This window comes from Carassius auratus, chromosome 25 (genome assembly GCF_003368295.1).
Source record: "Carassius auratus strain Wakin chromosome 25, ASM336829v1, whole genome shotgun sequence".
NCBI classification, from domain to species: Eukaryota; Metazoa; Chordata; class Actinopteri; order Cypriniformes; family Cyprinidae; genus Carassius; species Carassius auratus.
Window position 1 is genome coordinate 9,652,388 of NC_039267.1, and position 23,335 is coordinate 9,675,722.

A 23,335-nucleotide genomic window follows, 5' to 3' on the forward strand; every position below is an offset into this window, starting at 1 on the left:
AATGAGAGCTAGGCGTCTCCTCCTCTGTCTCCCCGCCCTCGGAGGCGTTTCAAAGCTGGAGAGTAATGAGCAAATATTGGTCCCAGCTGATGAAGGTCGCCCTGGCTTACCTCTCCAAAAGCAGGTAACTAAAATTTATATATTTACTTATAATCGGGAGAGATGGGAGAATATTACACGAAAGTCGTTTTAAGCTTTTTCCGCCTCGTTGTTGGTTGCTGCGTTGTATTTTAGGGCCTCAGTTTTAGTGACGGACTGAATAATATTAAGCTGCTTTTATGTATGACAAACAATAGTGTTAGTCGGGTTTTTCCTCTTATCGTCGCATGTCATTCTGGATGAGAGGGCAAGGATTAATTTTGACATTTCAAGCCTTGTGTTTATTGGGGGAAGCTGTGAAATTGCGATATTTGTTTGAATCTCGTGATGGTTTAAGCTGTTGCAGGACTAACAGACAGTCAGCCAGGGCCGCGTATGTGCTAACAGCTAACCGGTATATTTAAATTTAGCCATATTTACACTTCGAAGCTAAATAAACCATACACAGGACTGTTTTTAAAAGGGTGCAAGGAATATATTTTCTGTGTCCTGATTGAAGTAGGACCATATTTAAACGTGTTATCCTGCTAAAAGCGACGGACCGAGCGACAGCAGCTGCGGGTCACTAACGGCTCTGTTGCACCCCGATAGTGTTCTCACATGTGATGTGACTTTAGCGTTTTTAAAACCCTCACACTACTACATTTATCATTATTTATGCTGCCAAGTCATTTAAACGGATGCTATTACGTATAACTGTCCTGTATTATTATGTTTGTTTTGGGCGGGCTAAATTGGCAGCGTTTCTGCATGCTTCATTCTTCAACACGTATCTTGTGCATATATTGTGTTTTCCTCACATAGACTAGGCTTTTGTTTTCAAGGATTTACTTTTCGGCTAGGATCGATGTGTAATATGAAACCAGCCTCTTCTGGGAGATGCATTAGTTAACGTTGCTTTGCTTTGGCTGCAGATCTGGATGATGTGTGCATTTGCTGTTAAGTGACTCCAGAATTTCTTCCGTCTGACTGGAGGTGGTGGTTGTTGTTGTTTAAATGTATGTAGATGATGATCTTGCTAAGTTATTTTAACAAGCTGGTCAGGTTTCTCATGCCATCTTAATTACATTTGTTCTGAGTGCTTTAGATGTTTGTTTGCATGCATTAGATGAGCTCAAAGATGTCTAACATTAAACTCTAAAATTATGCATTTGTGATCTTAAACTTAAACTTTTACATATTAAGGGCAGAAAGCTGTGATGAAGTGTAAAAATTAATAGACTTTTTGTTCTGCTTTGTATGCTGTGCAAGCAACCAAAGTTTCCCCTTCTTTTGTTTAGTTGAATAGATAAGACCGACCAAAAACAGCCATGGGGGATGACAGTGAATGGATGAAGTTACCCATCGACCAGAAATGTGAACACAAGGTGAGGGATCCAGTCTACTTCTTTTATATTTTGACCTGTCCAAAATCCCCTGATGGTGTAAGAAGACCAGTTTTTGTGGTTGTAGAAGTGAACTGTCAGCAGTTCGCTCACCCTAATTGTTGCCTTCATAGATAAATGCATACAAAGCACTGTATTAAACTCTAGCTATGTCTTTATGCCAATGTTGTCAGCAATCTCATTTACAAGTGAACAACCTCTTTGCCATATGGTTGTCACGACTCACAAAGTCATGCTAAATCATTTCAGTTATGTGGTTTCTGCGCCAAACCACGGCAAATGACACTCTTAAATAACTTTTAAATGTTTATTTGATAGAATTGAGTTTAAATGTAGTAATTTATATAACACACTGTTCAAAAGTAATGTTGTTAAAATAAGTATCTTTTGCTCAAGTTAGCATTTTCTTAAAAGTAAAATTTAAAATAATCAAGTTTATTTAAAATTAACTTAATATTTGTAACTTATTCCCTCTATGGTAATGTTGAAGTTTGAGACATAACAGTAACATTAAAAAAAAATTCTGTCACTATCAATTTAATGCGTCCTTGCTAAAGTGTTTTTTTTGTTTTGTTTTTTCTCTAATGTACTGAAACCAAACTTTTGAACATGAAAATATAAAAGTTTTTTTTTTTTTTTTTAAATCTCATGTTTTCTAGAGTTAATTTTTCTAACTAGCTACTGGAGAACTTTCCTAAGGTGAGTGTTATGTATGTTAGCTGACAGGTTGTTTACATGTGACGTCTTCCAGCAATTTAAACTGATTGGACGATCGCATGATAGATGATGCGTTCCAGCCAGTTGTGTTGCTTCTTTCAACATACCCTCTGATTTTCATTCATTTTTATTCTTGCTGGAACTTGTAGTAAAGAGGCGGGACAATCGGGGGAGATGGTAGCGCTTCTGTTTGAATCATCTGGTTCAGATGACAGATTTTTAAATTGCTTGGTCACGCCACATTAAAGAAGTTTTGCTTTGAGTTTCTTGATAGAAATTGAGTTTAATAGCTGGTACTTTTATTCACCTGAGTTTTTGCATATAAAGTACATTAACATTCAGGATAAGCATTTCATATACATAGTGACCTTGAGATTGTGTCCTGTATTATGAATAATGGTACTTAAACACATATCAGGCCCCGAAGAAAGTGGGTCAGTTAAATTAACTCACGAGCTCATTTATTTGGTTGTTCGTTGTCATGATTGATCTTCCGGTTTGCCTTAGATTTGGAAAGCGAGATTAAATGGATACGAGGAAGCATTGAAGCTCTTCCAGAAGATAGAAGATGAGAAGAGCCCAGAATGGGGCAAATACCTTGGACTTATCAAGAAATTTGTAACAGATTCAAATGCCGTAGCCCAACTCAAAGGACTGGAGGCAGCACTTGCTTTTATCGAGAATGCACACGTGGCTGGCAAGTAAGTAGTCCCATTTTGTCCCAAAAATGCCAAGACGCACCATAGAAGTAGTTTACGCAACAGAAGTCTTTGAAAAAAAGTGATCGTCGCTTCAAGCGAGTTTCACAAAGATTTTGTCCTTGAAGGATTTAATGGCTGTGTTTTGTTTTCCCTCCATCCCTGAACATCTCTTTGTTTCTGTGACTGGTTTTAAATGGGATACTGTTTTGTAAGAGCTTTTTGTTTACAACTGAGTTTTGGAACAAAGCAGAAATGTGAAACCTGGTCAAACTCTATTTCTGGATTGAGTGAGAGTCATCAAGCAAAGCAGGTCTTGCTTTCTGAGTGGGTTAAAGGTGCTATGTTCCTATAAACATGGAAAGGTTTCTCATTTTTCCATGAGGAACACTGCGATTTGCTTAAATTTAGACATGCATCACAGGGAAAAAAGAGGCCTACATTTCTGCTGCTCTGTGCACTGCTTTCCATTTTGAGTTGATGTCTTTGTGTCTAAATATAGCCGGATTGAATCCGGTCAAGTCTTTGCTAATGGTACAATAAACTCTTTTGTAGAGTATTGATTGATTTTAATTGAGCTTTGGTAAAGGAACGATGTGAAACCAAGTTACTTGTTCTATGATGTTTTAATGTAATTTACTCTGTTTGCTTTGAATATTTTCTATTGAATAAATTATTTTAGCTATCTGTGAAGTTGTCTTCAGGTTGTTGCAATTAATGAGGAACATACTTTGCACAATATAGAATTTTCTAGAGAATGTTGATTTGTGGAGCCTAGTATCTATAATGTCTTAAAGGGTTAGTTCAACCGAAAATGAAAATTAGCCTGGGATTTACTCTCATTTAAAGCATTCTAGGTGTATGTGACTTTCTTCTTTCAGACGAATCCAGTCAGAGTTATATTAAAATTGTCCTGGCCCCTCCAAGCCTTTCAATGGGGCTAAGCAGATGTCTTTTGTTTTTTTCAACAGTTCAGAAGACATGAAATAAAGTGCGCACATCCGTAGTAAAATGTACCCTCACATGGCTTCGGTTGGTGAATAAAGGACTCCTGTAGTGAAATCCGTGTTTTTGTGAGAAATATCCATATTTCAAATGTAATAAACACCTTTTTCTCATTTCTGCTGACTGTTGTACAAGTAAGATGTTCAGGCTGATGATATAGTATGCATCGTGCAGGAGCAAAGGAAATGGTTTTCTTGCTTTACCAGTCTCCTCTTGGCTTATATCGGAATCCTCTGACATTTCTTTACAAATCCTCGTTTTGTGTTTCTAAATCATGAACAGTTTTGTCTCGGTATTTATCACTATTCACGCAAAGTTGACGTCTTGCATCATCGGCCGGAACAGCTTCCGCATATGACAGTCAGCGAAAGTGAGAAAGAAAGGGTTTATGTTTGAAATATGGATATTTCTTAAAAAATGTATCGATTCGCTACAAGAGTCCTTTATTCACCCCCCGGAGCCATGTGAGGGATGTTTTATTACGGTTCATGCACTTTATTTCATGTCTTCTGAACTGTTGACAATCGACACCCGCATTACCCCATTGTAAAGCTTGGAGGGGTCAGGACAATTTTTAATAAGTGATTGGATTCATCTGAAAGAAGAGTCACATACACCTAGGATGCTTTGAGGGTGTCTAAAACCCAGGCTATTTTTCATTATTGGGTGAACTAACCCTTTCATAGGATCTAATGGAGAGTCTTGTCTTACAGGACAGCAGGAGAAGTGGTTTCTGGTGTGGTCGGCAAAGTCTTCAACCAGCCCAAAGCGCGAGCCAAGGAGCTGGGAGCTGATATCTGTCTCACTTACATAGAGATTGAGAAAGCAGAGGTGGTCCAGGATGAGCTGATCAAAGGACTGGATAACAAGAATCCCAAGATTGTTGTCGCTTGCATTGAGACACTAAGGAAAGCACTTTGGTGAGTAGGCAATTTTTAACCCTGTTAACCATCAGACTGAAGGAAATGCAGTAGTCAAATTGACACTTACTTGTTGGCACTTATTCAGTCTAAAATACTTGTAAATTTGTTATTTTTCAGTGAATTTGGATCGAAGATCATAACTCTCAAGCCTGTTGTGAAAGTGTTGCCAAAATTGTTTGAGTCTCGAGAAAAGGCAGTTCGAGATGAGGCCAAATTGCTGGCGGTGGAGATCTATAGATGGATCCGTGATGCGCTGCGAACTCCCCTCCAGAATATTAACTCTGTACAGGTGAGACTAATTTTCTCCATTAAGTTTTCAAATGCATAATGTGCTCATTTATAAATGTGCATTGAGATTCATATAGATTAGATCTTTTGAGTTGAGGCATTCATCTCTCCATGTTAATGGTGTATACAGGTTGTAATGTTACTTATTTGATCTTTTTCTTTCAGTTGAAAGAGTTGGAGGAAGAATGGGTCAAACTGCCAACTGCAGTTCCTAAGCAGACCAGGTTCTTGCGCTCTCAGCAGGACCTTAAGGCCAAGTTTGAACAACAGCAGGCTGCAGGAGGAGATGAGGCAGACGGTGAGAATAGTCTCAAATTCTGGTTATGGGTAACCATACTTGGCCACACATCACTTCAAAGTATTTGCCCGAGATGCAACTGTTTGAAAATCTGGAATCTCAGGGTGCAAAATAATCCAATTATTGAGAAAATCACCTTTTTAAAGCTGTCCAAATAAAGTCCTTAGCCATGCATATTTAGCTATTGCTACAAATATACTTGTGCTACTTAAGACTGGTTTTATGCTTCAGGTTCATAGATAGAAAGATATTAAAACTTAAATTTAAATTCTGAATTTAGGAGACGATGATGATGAGGTTGACGCTGCTCCGGTGGATCCTTATGAGCTTTTGGAAGCTGTTGAGATCCTTTCCAAACTTCCTAAAGACTTCTATGAGAAAATTGTGAGTCAGAACAAAATACTGCTGATCTGTTTAAATCATATTGGGTTTTGTCAGCTTCATTCCTGCATCATTTACTTTCTCATTACAGGAAGCAAAAAAATGGCAGGAGAGGAAGGAAGCTTTGGAGGCAGTGGAGGCTTTGACTAAGAACCCAAAACTAGAGAGCGGAGACTATGGGGACCTGGCTCGAGCATTAAAGAAGGTAACAGTCCTAGTTGGATTCTGGGTAATGGGATCTCCTGTGTGAGCAAGGCCATTAGAAAATACGCCCATTTGTTGTTCTAGGTTATTGGGAAAGATGCCAATGTGATGCTAGTGGCCATGGCAGCCAAATGCTTGGCTGGACTGGCAACAGGATTGAGGAAAAAGTTTGGGACATATGCAGGTCATGTAAGTGCTCACCATGACATAAAATGAACTCCACAGAAAAAAGATAAGCAAATCATGATGGTGGTTCAAAGTAAATAGACAGCCATTTCAAAGGTGTTTTTTATTTTTTTTAAGGTGGTGCCAACCATCTTGGAGAAGTTCAAGGAGAAGAAACCTCAGGTGGTTCAGGCTTTGCAGGAGGCCATTGATGCAGTATTCCTTACTGTGAGTATTCAAAAAGCATGGTGTCAATTGACATATTTTGAAATTTGATCAGTTATTAATAACCTGGAAAATGGCAATTGTATTGCAGACAACCTTGCAAAACATCAGTGAGGATGTTCTGGCAGTGATGGACAACAAGAACCCGTCCATCAAGCAACAGGCTTCACTGTTCCTCGCCAGAAGCTTCCGTCACTGCACCCCGAGCACGTTGCCAAAAAGCGTTCTGAAGCCCTTCTGTGCAGCGTTCCTCAAGGTACAGGTTCCTCACCAGCCAACGCACTGAAACACTTGATGAAACGTGTCAGTGCTGCTGTCTTCAGGTCTTGATATTGGTGGTCCCTCTTCACTCTGTGCAGCAAGTGAATGATTCTGCTCCGGAGGTTAGAGATGCTGCTTTTGAGGCTTTGGGGACGGCCTTGAAGGTAGTTGGGGAGAAAGCAGTTAACCCATTCCTGGTTGATGTTGACAAACTCAAGTTGGACAAGGTAAAAATGTTTAGCTGTGTGCATTGTGATATTTAGGTTGCAGTTTGAGGCACATTAATGCTAATATAATACTGATAACTGATAAATTACATCACAAATTTATTTTAGTCTTAAACACATTCACTTGAAGCATTTAAAATTTAGGTACACAATCTACAGTTGGGTTTGCCAAAGTGTTTTTTTTTTATGATTTTAATTATTCAGTGACTTGTGTAAGAATTTGGCAAATGGACATGCATATCATATATTCTTTTAATAGATTTATTTAATCTCTTGTACCGAGAGATTCATTACATTTTAAATGCAAATTAAAGTAAAATTTGTAATATGTATTTTAAATGGTCTTTAAAAAAAAAATTATATTGTAACAGCAAAATAATTCAGTGTTTTTAATGTCAATTTTTCTTTAAGAACCTGCAATGCTGAAAGTCAATAAAACAATCAGCCTTTTTTTTATTTATTTTTTTTTTTTTAAACCTTTGTAAAATCTCTGAAATTGCATAAAATCAGCCAGATGAAGGAGAACGACCCACACCTTTGTACTAACTGCAAATTTTCCATGCAAATGTGTATCGAGGAAGTCAGCGAACAGACTGTGAGTGGAACTAATGCAAAACTCCTTCTCATTTCATGCATAAATAGATAAAAGAATGTGCTGATAAAGTGGAGCTTGTTGGAAAGAAAGGAGGAGGTGGTGGCGCTGGCGCTGGAGGAGAGAAGAAAGCGAAAGCTGCTGCAAAAGCACCTCCACCTGTTGAAGCACCTGCCAAACCATCTGGGCCTCCTAAGAAAGCTGCTCCTGCAAAGGTATAATCGGTCCTTTTGTTAAATCAGTTATTTTTATGCAAAGCAAATTAATGTCTCATTCTTTATTAACAGGCTGCAGGACCTCCCAAGAAGGGCAAACCTGCCTCTGCCCCAAGTGCAAAGTCCAAGAAAGCTTCAGAGACTAAGGAGATTGTTGAGACTGAGTTATCAGTATGTCTTTAACTTTACATTTATTATTTTATCGAACTTGACCAAAAGGTGATAGTATAATGCAATACTGTAAGGTGATTGTTGTTAATGTGTTAATCAGCTCTCCATTTTAAACTAGCAGGAAAATTCACAAATAATAACATTTTTCTAATAATCGCAATAATGGTACAAAAATAGACATTTAATATTGGATCCTTATTAAATGACTAAAATAGTTGTAATAAGTATAGTGCATAATGCCTATTGTTCTACTTTTACAAGTAGTAATTTAAGTGTAAAAACCTGTTGTTGCTGTTGTATCATTGTTATAGACCGGTATTAGTAACAGAAGTATTAAACATAAGACTGTAGAATACCCAAGACATGTCACACGTATAGTTTTTTTTTTTATGGGGAAAAATGCAAAGCTCAATATGGCTGCTCAATCGCAGGAATCTCCGCCTTCTGAATGAAAGCGCTAATCGGTAAAGTCAGCGCGGTCACTGCAGCTGCCGTTAGAAGTCCCCATTGTTATAGAAACAGTCAGTGCTCTGAGATATTCTAGCTTGAGAAATAAGCTTTTTATAACGCTGTTTGAGCAAAAGAAACTACATTTGACACAGTTATTGTCAGATTTCTTTGGTGATTTCAAATATGAAACTTAATCCTGAGGTTAGTGAACAGTTTTGGAATGTTTCCCCATTCAAAGAGATAGGAGCTGCACTTGGATGCCAGAGATGCATTACAAAGATGGCCACGGCGTGACATGACTTGTCTTAATGAGACTTTGCTAATACTTAATGGTTTATATGATTATTAAACTTCACTTATGGAATAAAACAATTTGTATTATGTTTTTAATTAATTAGAGTTGTTTCTTAATTTTCAGGTTGTCTCTATGGCTTTCACTCAGAAAAACCCTAAAAACCAAGCAGAGACTTTGAATTGGTTGGCCAATGCCATGAAGGAGTTTGGATTTGCAGGGTGAGCAGTGTATACTTGGGCTTTTTTCCTTTCATGCAGTTAATCATTTTCTCAATTATGACTCTGAATCTAATCCCCTTCAATCCAGAATAAATGTCAAGGCGTTCATCAGCAATGTCAAAACTGCTCTGGGTGCCACAAATCCTGTGAGTAGTTTTCTGATCATGGTTTCACTATACGTAACCAAACATCTGTTGTGCATTTCAGGTGGATAGGAATGTTTATTGGTCCCTTTATGTGCAACACTTACTAGTGATGGTGATCAATAAACATTATTTGCCTGGAATATAATTGCTTTGTCTTGATCTTTGTTCAAACTACACTGCAAATGTGCAACCTGGTTTACTTGTGTGTAATGAGTGGTGTTGGTGTTCAGGCTGTGAGGACATCAGCGATCACTCTGTTGGGAGTCATGTATCTGTACATGGGCGCTCCTCTTCGTATGTTCTTTGAAGACGAAAAACCAGCCCTCCTTTCACAAATTGATGCAGAGTTTGAAAAGGTAAATATACTTTTTTGAAAAACAGTTTTTGAAAGTGGCTGTTTCAAAGAGTTGACTTGACCATCAATAGGTTTTGGCTTGCATTGAAACCTGTTTTATGTACATAATCATTTGAACCACACCTGCTTATTTGTTTTAATTTATTATTTCTAGTCCCTCCCTACCTAGCTTATGTCTACATAATAGGGGCGTTTTTTCTGCTTCATTGTCTATAATGACCATGTTTTGTCCATTAGTTGCACCTTGTTTATCAAAGCAGATTGTTTGCTAAGGCACAGTCTTCGTTTCACTCTACTGATGTATTTGAAACTGTATTTGAAACCGATTTCAAAAGGCATTTGTTGACTGATTCTTTGATTTATTGTAAGTTAAATAACCAGGAACATAAACTGAGTAAAAGTAAACACAAGCAAGTAAAAAAATCGGTAAATAAGAGTAAAATAAGAAAAAACAATAGTAAAACAAAGGGAATAAGAGTTAAAGTGCAAAGAATTTAAACAATTTGTTGTAAAATGAAAATTGTCAATAGCTCACCCTCATGTCGTTCCAAACCTGTGAGACCTCCGTTCATCTTCAGAACATGGTTTAAGATATTTTAGATTTAGTCCGAGCATGTGCTTCAAATTTTGTTTTTTACGCTATCAATAACATTCAAGTCCCTTGAGGGCTAAGACACTTGTTAATTTCCCTCCTTTTCTTTACTAGATGCAGGGTCAGTCTCCTCCCGCCCCCATCCGTGGCACCAAAAAAGCAGGAGCAGAAGAGGAGGGAGATGCTGCTGAAGAAGTGGAGGTGGACGGTGGAGCCGGAGACATCATGGACTTGCTGCCCAGAACTGATATCAGGTCTGTGTAACAATACTTCAGAAAAAGTTATTTTCAAATGATCCATTCATCAAGCAGATTTTAGATCCCAGTGCAATCAAACAGTTGAGATTAAGTGACTGATTGATTCTCGTTCACAGTGATAAAATCACATCGGACATGGTGTCAAAGATCAGCGACAAGAACTGGAAGATAAGGAAGGAGGGGCTTGATGAGGTGGCAGCAGTCATTTCTGAGGCCAAATTCATCCAGGCCAACATCGGTGAGCTGCCGATGGCACTGAAGGGTCGTCTCAGTGATTCCAACAAGCTACTGGTAATTCAAATTATTTTAAGGTCTAAAATAAAATATTTGAATATAGTTTAGTGTGTTTTGATGCTCCCCATTGCCATCTTCAGTTGTAGCATTCAATTAAAGGCATGGTTGTAATTGCAAAAAATGTGTTTGTAGGTCCAGCAGGCTCTCAATATTCTGCAGCAGATCGCCACTGCCATGGGTCCCTCTCTCAAGCAGCATGTCAAGAATCTGGGAATTCCAATTATTACGGTTCTTGGTGATAGCAAGGTATTGAACATTGATTGGAAGTTAGTACACTTCTTGTGCTGCTTGTCTGGCTGTGGCTGCCCGGATAACATTCCGCTAGAGAGAGTAAATAGTTTCTAACTTGCTTGAAATTTGACTTTCAGTCCAACGTCCGTGCTGCTGCCTTGTCAACGCTGAACGTATGGGTGGAGCAGACTGGAATGAAGGAGTGGCTTGAAGGAGAGGACCTATCAGAAGAGCTCAAGAAGGAAAACCCCTTCCTCAGACAGGAAGTATGGCACATGTGGTTTACCCTGTATGACTGGCATTTAAAACGACTCGATCTAATAAAGTTAATAATAAAATAAAATTCTGTAGATGTTGGGCTGGCTTGCTGAGAAGCTGCCCACACTGCGTACGGTGCCCGCAGACCTTATGCTGTGCGTGCCTCACCTGTACGCCTGCCTGGAGGACCGCAGCGGCGATGTGCGCAAGAAAGCTCAGGATGCGCTTCCCACCTTCATGATGCACCTGGGCTATGAGAAGATGAGCAAGGCTGCCGGCAAACTAAAGGCAAGTGGGCGAAGTGGTGAACTCTCCGCAGCCATTACTCCAGTTTCAGAGATCATTCTGCTTTGCTGCTTAGTTGTATTGCTTAATATTTTTGTAGTGTCAGTTAGATATCAATTTTAAAAACATTACAAATGTCTTTACTGTCACTTTTTGATCCTTTAATGCATCCTGAATAAAAGTATAATTTTGTTCAATGTTGTTAATTTAGATGGTTAATAAGAGCAAAACACATGGATCAACTTTTGGCTATAGACTAACGTTAGTCTCACTCTTGTCTTTCTCCAGCCAGCCTCAAAGGACCAGGTGGTCGGCATGCTGGAGAAGGCCAGGGCCGTGATGCCAGCCAAGCCTGCAGCTCCTGCCAAAGCTGCAGCTTCCAAACCTCCCGCCTCCAGCGCCCCTGCTGCCAAACCAGCCCCAGGTTTGTGCACTTTCCCTTTAATTACAGTGTATATTTGCATATTTGATTTGTGCATATGTTTGTATTCAAACATATGCACACCCTAAGATCACACCCTTTTTTTTTTTTTTTTTTGATTTTTTCTGTCCCTTTTCTGGGGGGTGATGGAGTCTTTTTAAAAGAATAAAAGGATATATATTTATTCATTTATTTATTTAAAGATGCTGGACTCAACTTGAACTTTTTATTTTACAGCTCCAGCCAGGAACCAAAGTCCCATTGAAGATTTCAGTGAACCTGAACCCAAACCAGACACTAAGAAAGCTAAACCAGCAGGTCCTGCAGCTAAAAAGGTGTGACACATTTCAGTGTTTCTGCTTTGGGTAGGGAGTTACTGCTCATGAAAGATTTAAAACCTTTTCTCAAACTATGATCTGAAACATCGGGGCCCATATTCACAAAACATCTTCCTGCTAAGAGTTCTCCTAAATGGCAATAAACATTTTTAGCTAAGAGTTTTCTCTTAAAACCAGTTCACAAAGCTACAGAGACAAATTTTACAAAGGAATAGAGAGATGTCTTAAGCTAAGAGGAAAGGCGGGGTTGACCTGGTTGCTGTGGATGATGTCAGCATGCTTACTAACTATGATCACCTTAGATTGGCTGATAGTCTCTGTCAGAGATTTATTCATAGAAATATTGTAGCACATGATGTTGCCATATATAAAGGTTTAAAAATAATGTTGGCACTTTTTTACTGGTTAAAGAAAACAAGGATATTATCAAAGGTAATTTAGAGTTGGGATAACCTGCAAAACCAAAGGTGATAGGACATCATCAAATGTTTCTAAGATGTTTATGTTCAGAAGCAGATTGCTGGCAACAGCCACTTTAGGATGGTTTGTGTCTTGCTCTTAGTGACTTAGGAGTCCTTTTCACTACTCCTAACCTTTCACATATTTAAGAGCTAGTGAAATTCTCTTATATTTATATTCAAATATTTAGGAGTCCTAAATTTAGGACCGACACGAGTTATGAGCTACTTTTAGCCTTAAGATGTTTTGTGAATATGGGCCCAGGTCTGTAATACACAAGGGACTGTTCATTGGAAGACAGTAACAGTTTTTCATTTAAAAAAAGAAAAAAAGCATCTACTGAATGTGACCTTAGGTTTTGGTCTATTTCTCCATGTAAGTAAAAAGAGCATGAATCTGTTTCTGCGTTTTGTTTTAAAACATGTTGCTCTCTAAAGTGTCATTTTGTGCACGAGAAGGGAGCATGGAGCTCAAAGTGAAGGGAGAGAAAGATGATGCTAAACAAAACAGGCTCTCGAGAGGGACGCCTAGCAGTAAACTAGTATATTAGAATCTCAGAGCACCAGTGGATCTGGCATGAGTTTGCACGGTTTGGTGTGGAAGCACCAAAGTGGAAGCATCTTTCTTATTCAGTTGTAATGGTCCAATACAATTTTGGTAGTCAAGTGGAAATTGTCTTATGTCTCTCCAAACCCTTTCGTTCATCTTCAGAACACAAAGATTTTTTATTAAATCCAAGAGCTCTCTGACCCTGCATAGACCGCAACGTAACTGAAATGTTCCCAAGCAAGAAACGTAGTAAGGAAGCAGTAAAGAGGACCTTGTTAAGTTTTAAGACTTTATTCAACAATTCTTCTCCAGATCTCCTCTTTCGTCGTCATCAAGAGTACTTCTGCACTTAAACAACATATGCGCATGGTGCAGCCGCTGATGTAGAACATCTCTAAAATTGCAGAATACATGATTTGGAGGAGCAGAATTGTCAGTCTTTTATTTCTGTTGATTGAGCACAAAGTATTCTCATGGCCACTGTCACATGGAGTGTTTTACCGATGTCCTTGCTACGTTTCTGGGTCTTGGGACATTTCAGTTGAGTTGTTGTCTATGGAGGGTCAGAAAGCACTCAGATTTCATCAGAAATATCTCAATTTGTGCTACGAAGATTAACAAAGGTCTTTGAGGTTAGAAATGAAATGAGAGTAAGAAACTGATGACATTTTCATTTTTGGGTTAACTATCCCTTTAAGGGCTTCCTATTATTTTAGTGAATTTATTTTTTTTGCAAATATATTTGTAAGTTTATATAATTAAAATAGCATTTTCTGAAGGCTTTGCTCCTGATTAAATTGAGTGTTAATATTGTAAGAGTTACAACCCCACATGAGCAAATTAATATACATTTAGCTAAAGGATTCATAACTTTAAACCTGTTTACCAAACTGAGGCATTACTATCAAAGATCTTGTTGACATGAAGTAACAACTTGATTCAACTTTGATTCAGTGTAACAATTAATTTCCTGACCCTTTAGGGTGTTGTGGGTAAGAAACCTCCAGTTAAGGCTGGTGCAAAAGATGAGGAGGACAAATCTGGGCCCATCTTCATCCTCGTTCCCAATGGCAAAGAGCAGAGGATCAAGGAAGAGAAGGCATTGAAGGTGAGCAGCTTTTGAACTGTTCTCATGAACATTTGCCAGCGCTGTTGAGTATCACAAATTTTTTTTTTTCTCATGCATGTTTTACTCCTCTTCAGATTCTCAAGTGGAACTTCATCACTCCTCGTGATGAGTATGTGGAGCAGCTGAAGACACAAATGTCCTCATGTCTGCCCAAGTGGCTGCAAGATGAACTTTTCCACTTTGACTTTCAACGCCATGTAAAAGCTATTGGAGCCATGATTGAGGTGAGTCATCTAGTAATTGGCGAGTCAAATCATATCAATCTACACTAGACCTATAACTTATATATTAACTGTATTTTCCAGCACATGGAGGCCGAGTGTGAGGCTGTGATTGGCTGTCTAGATCTGATATTAAAGTGGTTCACTTTACGATTCTTTGACACAAACACCAGTGTGCTGATGAAAGCCCTGGAGTTCCTAAAGCTGCTCTTCACCATGCTGAGCAGGAAGAACTACCAGCTCAATGACTATGAGGCCTCATCTTTCATCCCCTACCTGATCCTCAAGGTGGGCTTTTATCCATCCAAACAATAACTTAATAACATGCATCTAGTTATGCATCTCCATCTAACATGGAGGTTTTTGGTTTCTTGTCCTTGCTCAGGTTGGCGAGTCAAAGGATGTGGTGCGTAAAGATGTCAGAGCTATTCTGACAATTCTGTGTAAAGTCTATGCGGCCAGTAAAGTCTTCCCTTTCCTTATGGAAGGGACCAAATCAAAGAACTCCAAGCAGAGATGTGGTAATTGCACATGGATTTGGTTTCTCAAACACAATTTTTTTTACAGTGGAAAAGTGTTTATGGTGACTGTTTCTGTCTTCAGAATGTCTTGAAGAGCTCGGCTGCCTGATTGAGAACTTTGGTATGAATGTGTGCCAGCCAACTCCAGCCAAGGCACTTAAAGAAATCGGCGTTCACATCGGAGACCGTGACACCACAGTCCGCAACGCTGCGCTCAATACAGTCTTGGCCGCCTACAACGCCTGTGGAGACCAAGTCTTTAAACTCATTGGCAATGTAAAAGACTAATTACCCTCAAACTTGAACGTTTCTCCTTTTGATTTCTAAAATGTCATGCTTAACTCAACTTTGAACATTTATTATTTTCAAGCTGTCTGAGAAAGAAATGAGCATGCTGGAGGAGAGAATCAAACGTTCAGCCAAGAAAACACCTGCAGCATCAGCCAAACAGGAGCGACCTCAGAGAGAGCATCCCACTAATCCCAATGCTACTTTATTGCGCAAGCCTGCTCAAGAGGAAGTGCCCAACAAACTCAGGTTTGTACTGTTTATGCACTCTTAAATTATGGTTTGAAATCCAAGGGATATTATATGGGAATTCCTGGTCCATGTGTAATACTTTCTATATGCATACAGTCTCATTCTGTCTCGTTCTACCATCTTCAGGGCTCGCAAAATCGCTAGCCTAACGTTCTGGGACTATTGGGTTTTTCCATCGGGCTACCAAAATTCATCACCGTCTTGAATCGTGATCTAAAATCATTTTCTTGATTTGTGATTGGGGTTGAAACTAGGGGTACACGATATATATCGCCCATGATTAATACGCAACTCATCAGTAAAACCGGTTCTCTAATCAGCGGTTAATACCATCAGGTGCGTGATTTCACATTGAGCAGCTGTTACTACATGGAGCCGTTGTTAACTGTCAAGCTGCGCAAATCCAAGCTAATAATGAATGTGTATTTGCGCAGCTTGCAGTTGATAGTTTAAGTCTTGCCAATTCAAACATTCAAGCATTTTAAAACATTCAAGTAGGGCTGTGACGGTGGCTGATTTTTACCACCGTGGTCATGGACCAACAAACGCCAGTGGCGCGATGTTGAAACAAATAAATTGTTAATGTATAAATATATTAGTGTCTCAATTTGCTAGTTAACGAAGGCGATAATTTTTTTTTTTGCTGCTTCTGTCACTGTCACAAAACACTCAAATATATATCAAAGAAATAATGCAGTTAAACAAATAGCCTAAATGAGAAAGTTAAATACACCCTGTCTAACGAACGCGAGCGACGCAGCACGACAAAATACTCATTATCAGTGATGCTACACTGGATGTAGGACAACACGACATGATAAATCCCCGTCCGGTCTGTGAGGTACTAACACAGTTCAAATGTCCTGTATAGACACTAGACAGACTAAATCTGTCACAACGTGGTTGTTGTGTCTGGTTTACTTTTCCGCCACCAAGCAAGCTCAGTAACTTCTAATCTGCACGCGCTCTCTTTGAAATAGTAATCGTTGCCATATTTCTTGTTACCATCTTTTATTTATCGGTCTCATTTGTATTTGGCCAGTTTGGAGAAAGCCTCACCAAACCTGACCAGCCAGCGTTTGCGATCATGAGAACTTGTGCAAACGCTGATGGGTGACAAAACGGTGGTGTGGTATTTCCTTTCCCAACAAGATCCATCGCCCAACACTAAATTAATTTGCTGAAGGCATAAACTGCATTGTCCTGCGCTCAAATCTGCGAATCTAAAGGAAACGCTGTCATTGAGGTAATTTGTTAATTACCATAGACTTAGAATTTGCAGCTATTAGTTATTACACTTGTATACAAAACTGTATTATGCTTGCTATAGAGTTTGTGACGTCACATACCGCCGTTCGCAGTAGACGACCGCGGTAGCAACCGACCACCGCTGTGACGCGGTTGTCACGGCAACCGTCACAGCCCTACATTCAAGCGCATTCATAGCTGAACGCAGTATACTGTACACAGAATTGGTTCCTCTTTCACGTACAAAGCATACACAAATTATCTCTAAATAGATGTCTCTGCAAGTATTCTTGTAAACACAGTCGGTTATGTCTTAAGTGAACGTAAACGGTGGAGAAAAATCTCCTGTGCATCATTATATTGTATCCTAGCATTGGATCTTAAAGGGGTAGCAGTCTATAAATGCCTGCTGTCAGAGAGTGACATTTGCGTCTCCTTCACAAAGGTAAAATCGGACCTTTCTGTTTTAGCTTCACATTTTACAATTTAAATAACAATTATTTAGCATCTTTTTAGGATCATAATTCAAATGCAGTGGCTGCCTCTTACAATTTTATTTTTTATTTTAATTTTTTTTACTTTTTGATTTCATTAGAGAAATATGCAGCATTTTGTCTGAAAAATAATAAATTGACACCTTTTTCATTTATAATGTCTTATTGTTAAAAATATATAAATTGTAAGAAAACTGTACAGTGTAATCTGTATCATGTATTTTATCTCATCAAAAGTTGAGTGAATCATTACATCCCTATTTGCTAGTTTTTGCTGATTTGTCTGCTGTAAAGTTCAGCTGATGTTTTTATTTTTTTTATTTTTGCTAGTTAAATTTTAGGCTACCAAAATCTAAAGAATGCCTGCCTGAAGGGCTACTAGCGATTTACATTTATGCATTTAGCAGACGCTTTTATCCAAAGCGACTTGCAGTGCATTTAGGCTAACTTTTTTTACCATTAACATGTGTTCCCTGGGAATCGAACCCACAACCTTTTGTGCTGCTAACACAATGCTCTACCACTGAGCCACAAGAACACGATTTGAGTATTTTGCGAGCCCTGCTCTTGTCATTGCATGTTGTTTCTTAACCTTAAGTCTTTCTCTTCTCCTCTTACTATTCCTTTCTTTTCTTCGCTGCCCTCCATGGACAGAATAATGTATCGCACTTACAGGATGTAAGTACTGCCGTACAGCTGTAGCCACTGCTCACAAGGCACCTGACATCCTGGAGGTCTAGAGATCACAAAAAAAAAAAAAAAAAACTGGACTGAAATATTAGGGAGATTATATCATATGACTGATATAGCCATATTAGCCATATATTTTTCTGCCTCATATTGATATCCCTATGTGTTTGCTCTGAATTTATTATTTTTATTTATTTATTTTTTTGTAAATGTATACAGTATAAAAGTAAAGCATGTTTCCACGGTTTGATCGTTTTTTTTTTTTTTTTTTCATCGTAAATGCACCAAGGCTTTGATCAAGGCTTTGAAATCTGCAGTATTTTGCAATACTATGAAAATGTAAAAATATTTTTTTTTTTACTTTTTGTGATTGCAAAACTTAAAATTTAGCAGCCTTTTTTTCAAGATTGTTTTGAAGAGTTTTTTTTTTTAAGCATTTTATTTAAGATTGGGAAACATTTTGTAACATTAGATTTTTACTGTTACTTTATTCAGTAAGGATGCATTAAAATAAAGTATCACTTAATCTTATTGACCCCATATTTTGAACCTGAGTGTGTGCTTCTATACTTGTGCAATACTTTTGATAAAAGCTATGCCATTTAGCAAACATTTGAGTGAGGGCAAACTTCACAAAATAACCAAATGAACTACTATGTGTATGTAGATTTTTTTGTTTTTAACGGTTTCTGTTATATTCTCCCCTACTTAAGACAAATTAAAAGCACATCTCAAATGTTAATATTCATAGTTGCAAAGTTTATATTGCAACGAAAATCATAAGTGGATTTACACTCTGATACTTTGAGTTTGGCTGGTATGGAATAAAAAAATTGGCCACTTTTATTCATGTTGTGAGGATTTATATAGCTTAAAATGCAGCAGAAGTGACCTCTTCCTCCATTTTCAACAGTCAAGCTCGGGCGCAGAACGCTCACTTGGAGCAGTCGGCTCCGTCCATCCCAAAGGAGTTTCAGCTGGATCTGGAGGTGTTCGAGAACAACCACACATGTGCCAGTGACATCCCTGACCTGGTGCAGCACAAACTGGATGAAGTTCTGGAGCCGGTCATGATTCCGGAGCGCAAGTAAGAGTCTAGCACTGTTGAGGTTTTGTTTCTGGTTAAAGTATTACGTCAAAATATTTTGGCTTCTGAAATGCTAAAGTGTATAGTGCGTGTGTTTTCAGGTTGCGTTCGGTCTCTCCTCATTTTGATGACATTCACAACAGCAGTGCCTCCACCATCAACTTCGTCATCTCTCAGGTGGCCAGTGGAGACATTAACACCAGTATCCAAGCCTTGGCACAGGTGGGTGTCAAACTTCCACTATTAGGATTGTTACATCTTTTTAATAAAGAAATTAATCACTTTTTCACAGTAATAATTTCCACTTTCAATAAGACATTTTCCTGTTTTTTTTTTTCTGCAGATTGATGAGGTCCTGAGGCAGGCGGACAAAGCCGAAGCCATGTCTGGACACATCGACCAGTTCCTCATCGCCACCTTCATGCAGCTGCGGCTCATTTATAACACGCACATGGCCGACGATCGGCTGGACAAGAAAGACATCTTCAAACTCTACAGCTGCATCATAGGAAACATGCTTTCTGTGAGTCCTGCTTTACTTTTAGTTTGGAAACAGAGCTTTTGTTTCAGCATAGAGGATTCCAGGAAGTCAAGGCCGAATTTCTGAACACATCTAGTATTGTGTTGCCAGAGACAAACAGCTTTTGTTTGCAGAAAATAGTTTATGCTTTAAAATGCATGGTGCGTCTGCAGAGCAAACAAAAGTCATCGTTCTTTAACGTGCTGAGTCACTGTGTCCCTATTTCCAGCTGTTCTCAATTGAGAGTCTGGCACGGGAGGCCTCCATGGGCGTCCTGAAGGACCTGATGCACGGACTGATCACGCTGATGTTGGACTCAAGAGTGGAGGACATCGAGGACGGACAGCAGCTCATTCGCTCTGTCAACCTGCTCGTGGTTCGAGTGCTAGAGAAATCTGACCAGACCAACATCCTGAGGTTAGCAGTGCTGGGCTGCAAGTCCTCTACAGGAAACTCTGTTTTGTTTACTGTCCTGTGTACATTTGGCTGACGCTGCAGACTGTCTGTAATCGATGCTTGTAGGTTAAAGGTTGTTTTCTTTCCAGTGCTTTGCTGGTGCTGCTGCAGGACAGTCTTATCAGCACTGCTGGCTCCCCCATGTTCTCTGAACTTGTCATGAAGGTACGACTGGTGCCCTTTCGTAGGCGTATATGCATATTGGCATTTGAACAACGTCATATTGCAAGCAGAACTCTCGACTTTTGTTTTGTTTTAATGACCCTGTAGGATTTAAGTTACTTTCCACAATTCAACTGAATCATGATGGATAAAATTATTTACTTGGCTGTTACGAATTACTCACCCAAAAGTCATGTCAATTAAGTTGTTTTTGGTATTTTTGAATCATCAAAAGAAACTGAATGCACTTAATTCCACCCACACACACCCGGAAAGGTCATTTTAAAGGTAGATGATATAATTTAACATGAACACGTTTTAATTTGAACAGCATGCACTGATGAATCATGGGCAATAATGCGTTCATAATGTCAGTTATGTTTATTGCATTTTCTTTTTTTCTGACTGGTAAACACCATTAACATTGCTGTTCAACTCATAATTGCAGTTTGGAAACACTGAACTTTACGAATGCTTACAGTAGACTGCTGTGACATAAAAAAAAAAAAAAAAAGCCAGTGGCCCGAATAGTTAAACAATTCGTATGCCATTTTATTAGCTGATTGTCTTTTCAAACATTTCGTGGAAGAATCACCCTTTTAATGGCAGCGCTATTCATTTCAGTGTCCAGGTCAGATTTATTGTAAACTCAAACTATTAAAAATCACTCAAAATAATTAAAATATGAATATTGGGGAGGTAAAAAACTAAATTATTTGCCAACTGAAAAAAACAAACGGACTGCAATTAAAAAAGACTTGCAGTGAGGAGAACATAAGAAATTTGCATATGTTGTCTAAAGTAATCAAATGAATAAAACACTGCATGTTCTTTACTCTGTAAATTAAAAATATATTTAATATACTAAGTGATTTATTCAAGCAGTAAGAGATTTCCTCTCTTGTTTGATTAACAGACTTAATTTTTTTTCTCTTTAAATAACACCTGTGTCTGTCTAATGCAGTGTCTATGGAGAATGATCCGTTTCCTGCCACAGACCATCAACAGTATTAATCTGGACCGCATCCTGCTGGATGTGCACAACTTCATGAAGGTTTTCCCTAAAGAGAAGCTCAAACAGCTGAAGAGTGACGTTCCCCACCGGACGCTGAAGACGCTTCTGCACACGCTCTGCAGGCTCACCGGTGCCAAGGTACACATTTGAGACCTTTTAATAGAGCCTTAAACTTTTTCATGAAACCTGCTTTACGAAAGGAATTTGTAAATGTCCCTCTCATAGATATTAGATCACATGTCCATGATTGAGAACCGCAACGAGTCGGAACTGGAGGCGCATCTGAGACGGGTGGTCAAGCATTCGGCGAACCTCTCCGGACTCAAGTCTGACAAGAGCACAGAGAAGGGCGCCCTCAGATCGGTATGTCCTGCTGGGTCTCAACTGAAACCTTCATCTTGATGATACTTTGAAAAATTGAAGTGGCCGATCTGGGGTGCGTTTCCCAAAAGATCTATGGTCGCAAGTTCCATCGTTACCAATAGAGTTCATAGGAACTAATGACCATAGTTAACTAACAATGATTTTGGGAAATGCACCCCTGGTTTCTTAAACTGCATTTTGATTTGGATAGGATGACAAAGTGATCAAGGCCAAGGTGAGCGACATCCTTTCTGAGATCTTCAAAAAGATTGGCTCCAAGGAGAACACTAAAGAGGTAACAACAGTTTGTGAAGACTTCCAATTTTCGCGAAATCGGCAGAATTTTTTGCGGTTCACAATTCAGTACTACATCAGCGTGTGTGTTGTTTCTCAGGGTCTGACAGAGCTGTACGAATACAAGCAGAAGTACTCTGACGCAGACCTCGAGCCCTTCTTGAGGAACACGTCTCAGTTTTTCCAGAGTTACGTGGAGCGAGGACTTCGCATGATTGAGTCGGAGCGTGAAGGAAAAGGCAGAATTCAGACCTCCACAGGTGAGTTGCACCAACTTTCATAAAACATCTTTTTGTTTTGTTGTCTTGGTTTGTTTTCGCATACTAAGGTTTCGGTTGTTTCAGTAATCCCTCAGCACAGCACAGACTCGTATTTGCCGAGCTCCAGCACTGTACCCATCAGCAGTAATGGAGAAGATCTGAACGCCGCCGCCTACTACGAGAGACTGAAGATCTTACGGCAACGGCGTGGACTTGAGAACTCAACGGTGTGTCTCATTAAAACCCCAGTCAAGACACAATTGCCAACAGTTATTGAATCACTTAATTTCAATATTGTTACATAGTCTTGGATCATGAAGCTGTTACATGAAAATAAACTGGTCAACACAATATTACGTGTTTGACGCCCAGCTTTTTATCATCCTTTTATCTTTAACTAATTTTTAGGATTTTATTACAAACTTTTTTTCTTATATTAATAAAAGTTTAAAGTATTAATACATCTGAAATCAGCAAGATAGGCTCATTTAACCATTTATTTACACTGAATATATAAATGAGTTGTGAATTTGCATCTTCTCATGCAGCCAGAGGAAGACCGCCCTCCACTCAGCTCCCTGAGACCATCGGTGGCGTCCTCCACAGACATGCTCCACAGCAAACTGTCCCAGCTGAAGGAGTCCCGCGAGCACTTCCAGCAGGAGCAGTCGCACTCCCGCAGCCCCAGCCGCTCCTCCTCCCCCGCCTCCAACCTCGACGATCTCAAAAAGAGGCTGGAGAGGATAAAGAGCAACCGCCAGTAGATCGGCGCCTCGCCTCATTCTATGCTAACGCACTAGATAGTCAGCTGACTTCCCAAAACTCCACCATCCTAGCGTTTTTCAGGGTAAACGCGTGCATAGTTTACGGTTATGTGAAGTAGGATAAAAAAATAAATAACTCTGTCTGTCTAAATTGTATAATAAGTAAACATTTTCTGTATGTTAGTATTGTGCAGTTGTTTTTGTACATACAGTGGCTAACCACACCAGGCTTTTATGTGTGACTTAGGGTTTTCAGTGTACAGTTTTCCTGTGCAGAATGCTATTGTGTAACTGACGCTATATTTTTTTTTTAAATAGACATTTTAGAGAAATCTAAATTTAATGTCTCTTACTTCCATTCAACACTGTTTGCCGTTTTTGCGGTTTACTTTCTGCCTTTTCTTTTGTCTGTTCCAAGCATCTCTGAAGCTTTCATAACTTTTGAAGAATTGATTTCTTTATTTTAAGGATCATGGCATGAAGTACTGGATCTTTCTTTTCATGTAAATAAAGTTTGCATTACTAAAAGCTGTTAATTCCATTTTTCTTTGTAATATTCCCAACATTTT

The 23,335-nt window shown here is 39.0% G+C and overlaps 1 protein-coding gene across 1 annotated transcript; it reads left to right on the plus strand.

Moving 5' to 3' along the window:
* On the plus strand, positions 1-23,298 carry LOC113042838 (cytoskeleton-associated protein 5-like). Its single transcript, XM_026201831.1, has 41 exons — positions 1-124; positions 1,380-1,466; positions 2,709-2,902; positions 4,618-4,824; positions 4,945-5,116; positions 5,281-5,413; positions 5,694-5,797; positions 5,886-5,999; positions 6,083-6,187; positions 6,302-6,391; positions 6,480-6,644; positions 6,748-6,876; positions 7,519-7,683; positions 7,756-7,854; positions 8,723-8,817; positions 8,906-8,963; positions 9,194-9,319; positions 10,025-10,164; positions 10,284-10,458; positions 10,594-10,707; positions 10,830-10,958; positions 11,044-11,238; positions 11,524-11,659; positions 11,894-11,991; positions 13,985-14,110; positions 14,206-14,355; positions 14,437-14,640; positions 14,738-14,873; positions 14,956-15,149; positions 15,244-15,410; positions 18,759-18,932; positions 19,034-19,154; positions 19,276-19,455; positions 19,682-19,869; positions 19,998-20,073; positions 21,035-21,223; positions 21,311-21,448; positions 21,660-21,743; positions 21,843-22,002; positions 22,087-22,229; positions 22,551-23,298. The coding sequence occupies exons 2-41, from the start codon at positions 1,410-1,412 to the stop codon at positions 22,764-22,766; spliced, it is 5,646 nt and encodes a 1,881-aa protein (XP_026057616.1). The 5' UTR covers positions 1-124; positions 1,380-1,409; the 3' UTR covers positions 22,767-23,298.
* The last annotated feature ends 37 nt before the right edge of the window (positions 23,299-23,335 follow it).

What these genes read in the sequence shown, in the direction of transcription:
- LOC113042838 (XM_026201831.1), top strand. Translation starts at nt 1,410, where the DNA reads ATGGGGGATGACAGTGAATGGATGAAGTTACCCATCGACCAGAAATGT. An exon ending in TCATAGGAAACATGCTTTCT is followed by an intron (nt 19,456 to 19,681) that starts GTGAGTCCTGCT and finishes CCCTATTTCCAG; the next exon opens with CTGTTCTCAATTGAGAGTCT. An exon ending in GACCAGACCAACATCCTGAG is followed by an intron (nt 19,870 to 19,997) that starts GTTAGCAGTGCT and finishes TTTTCTTTCCAG; the next exon opens with TGCTTTGCTGGTGCTGCTGC.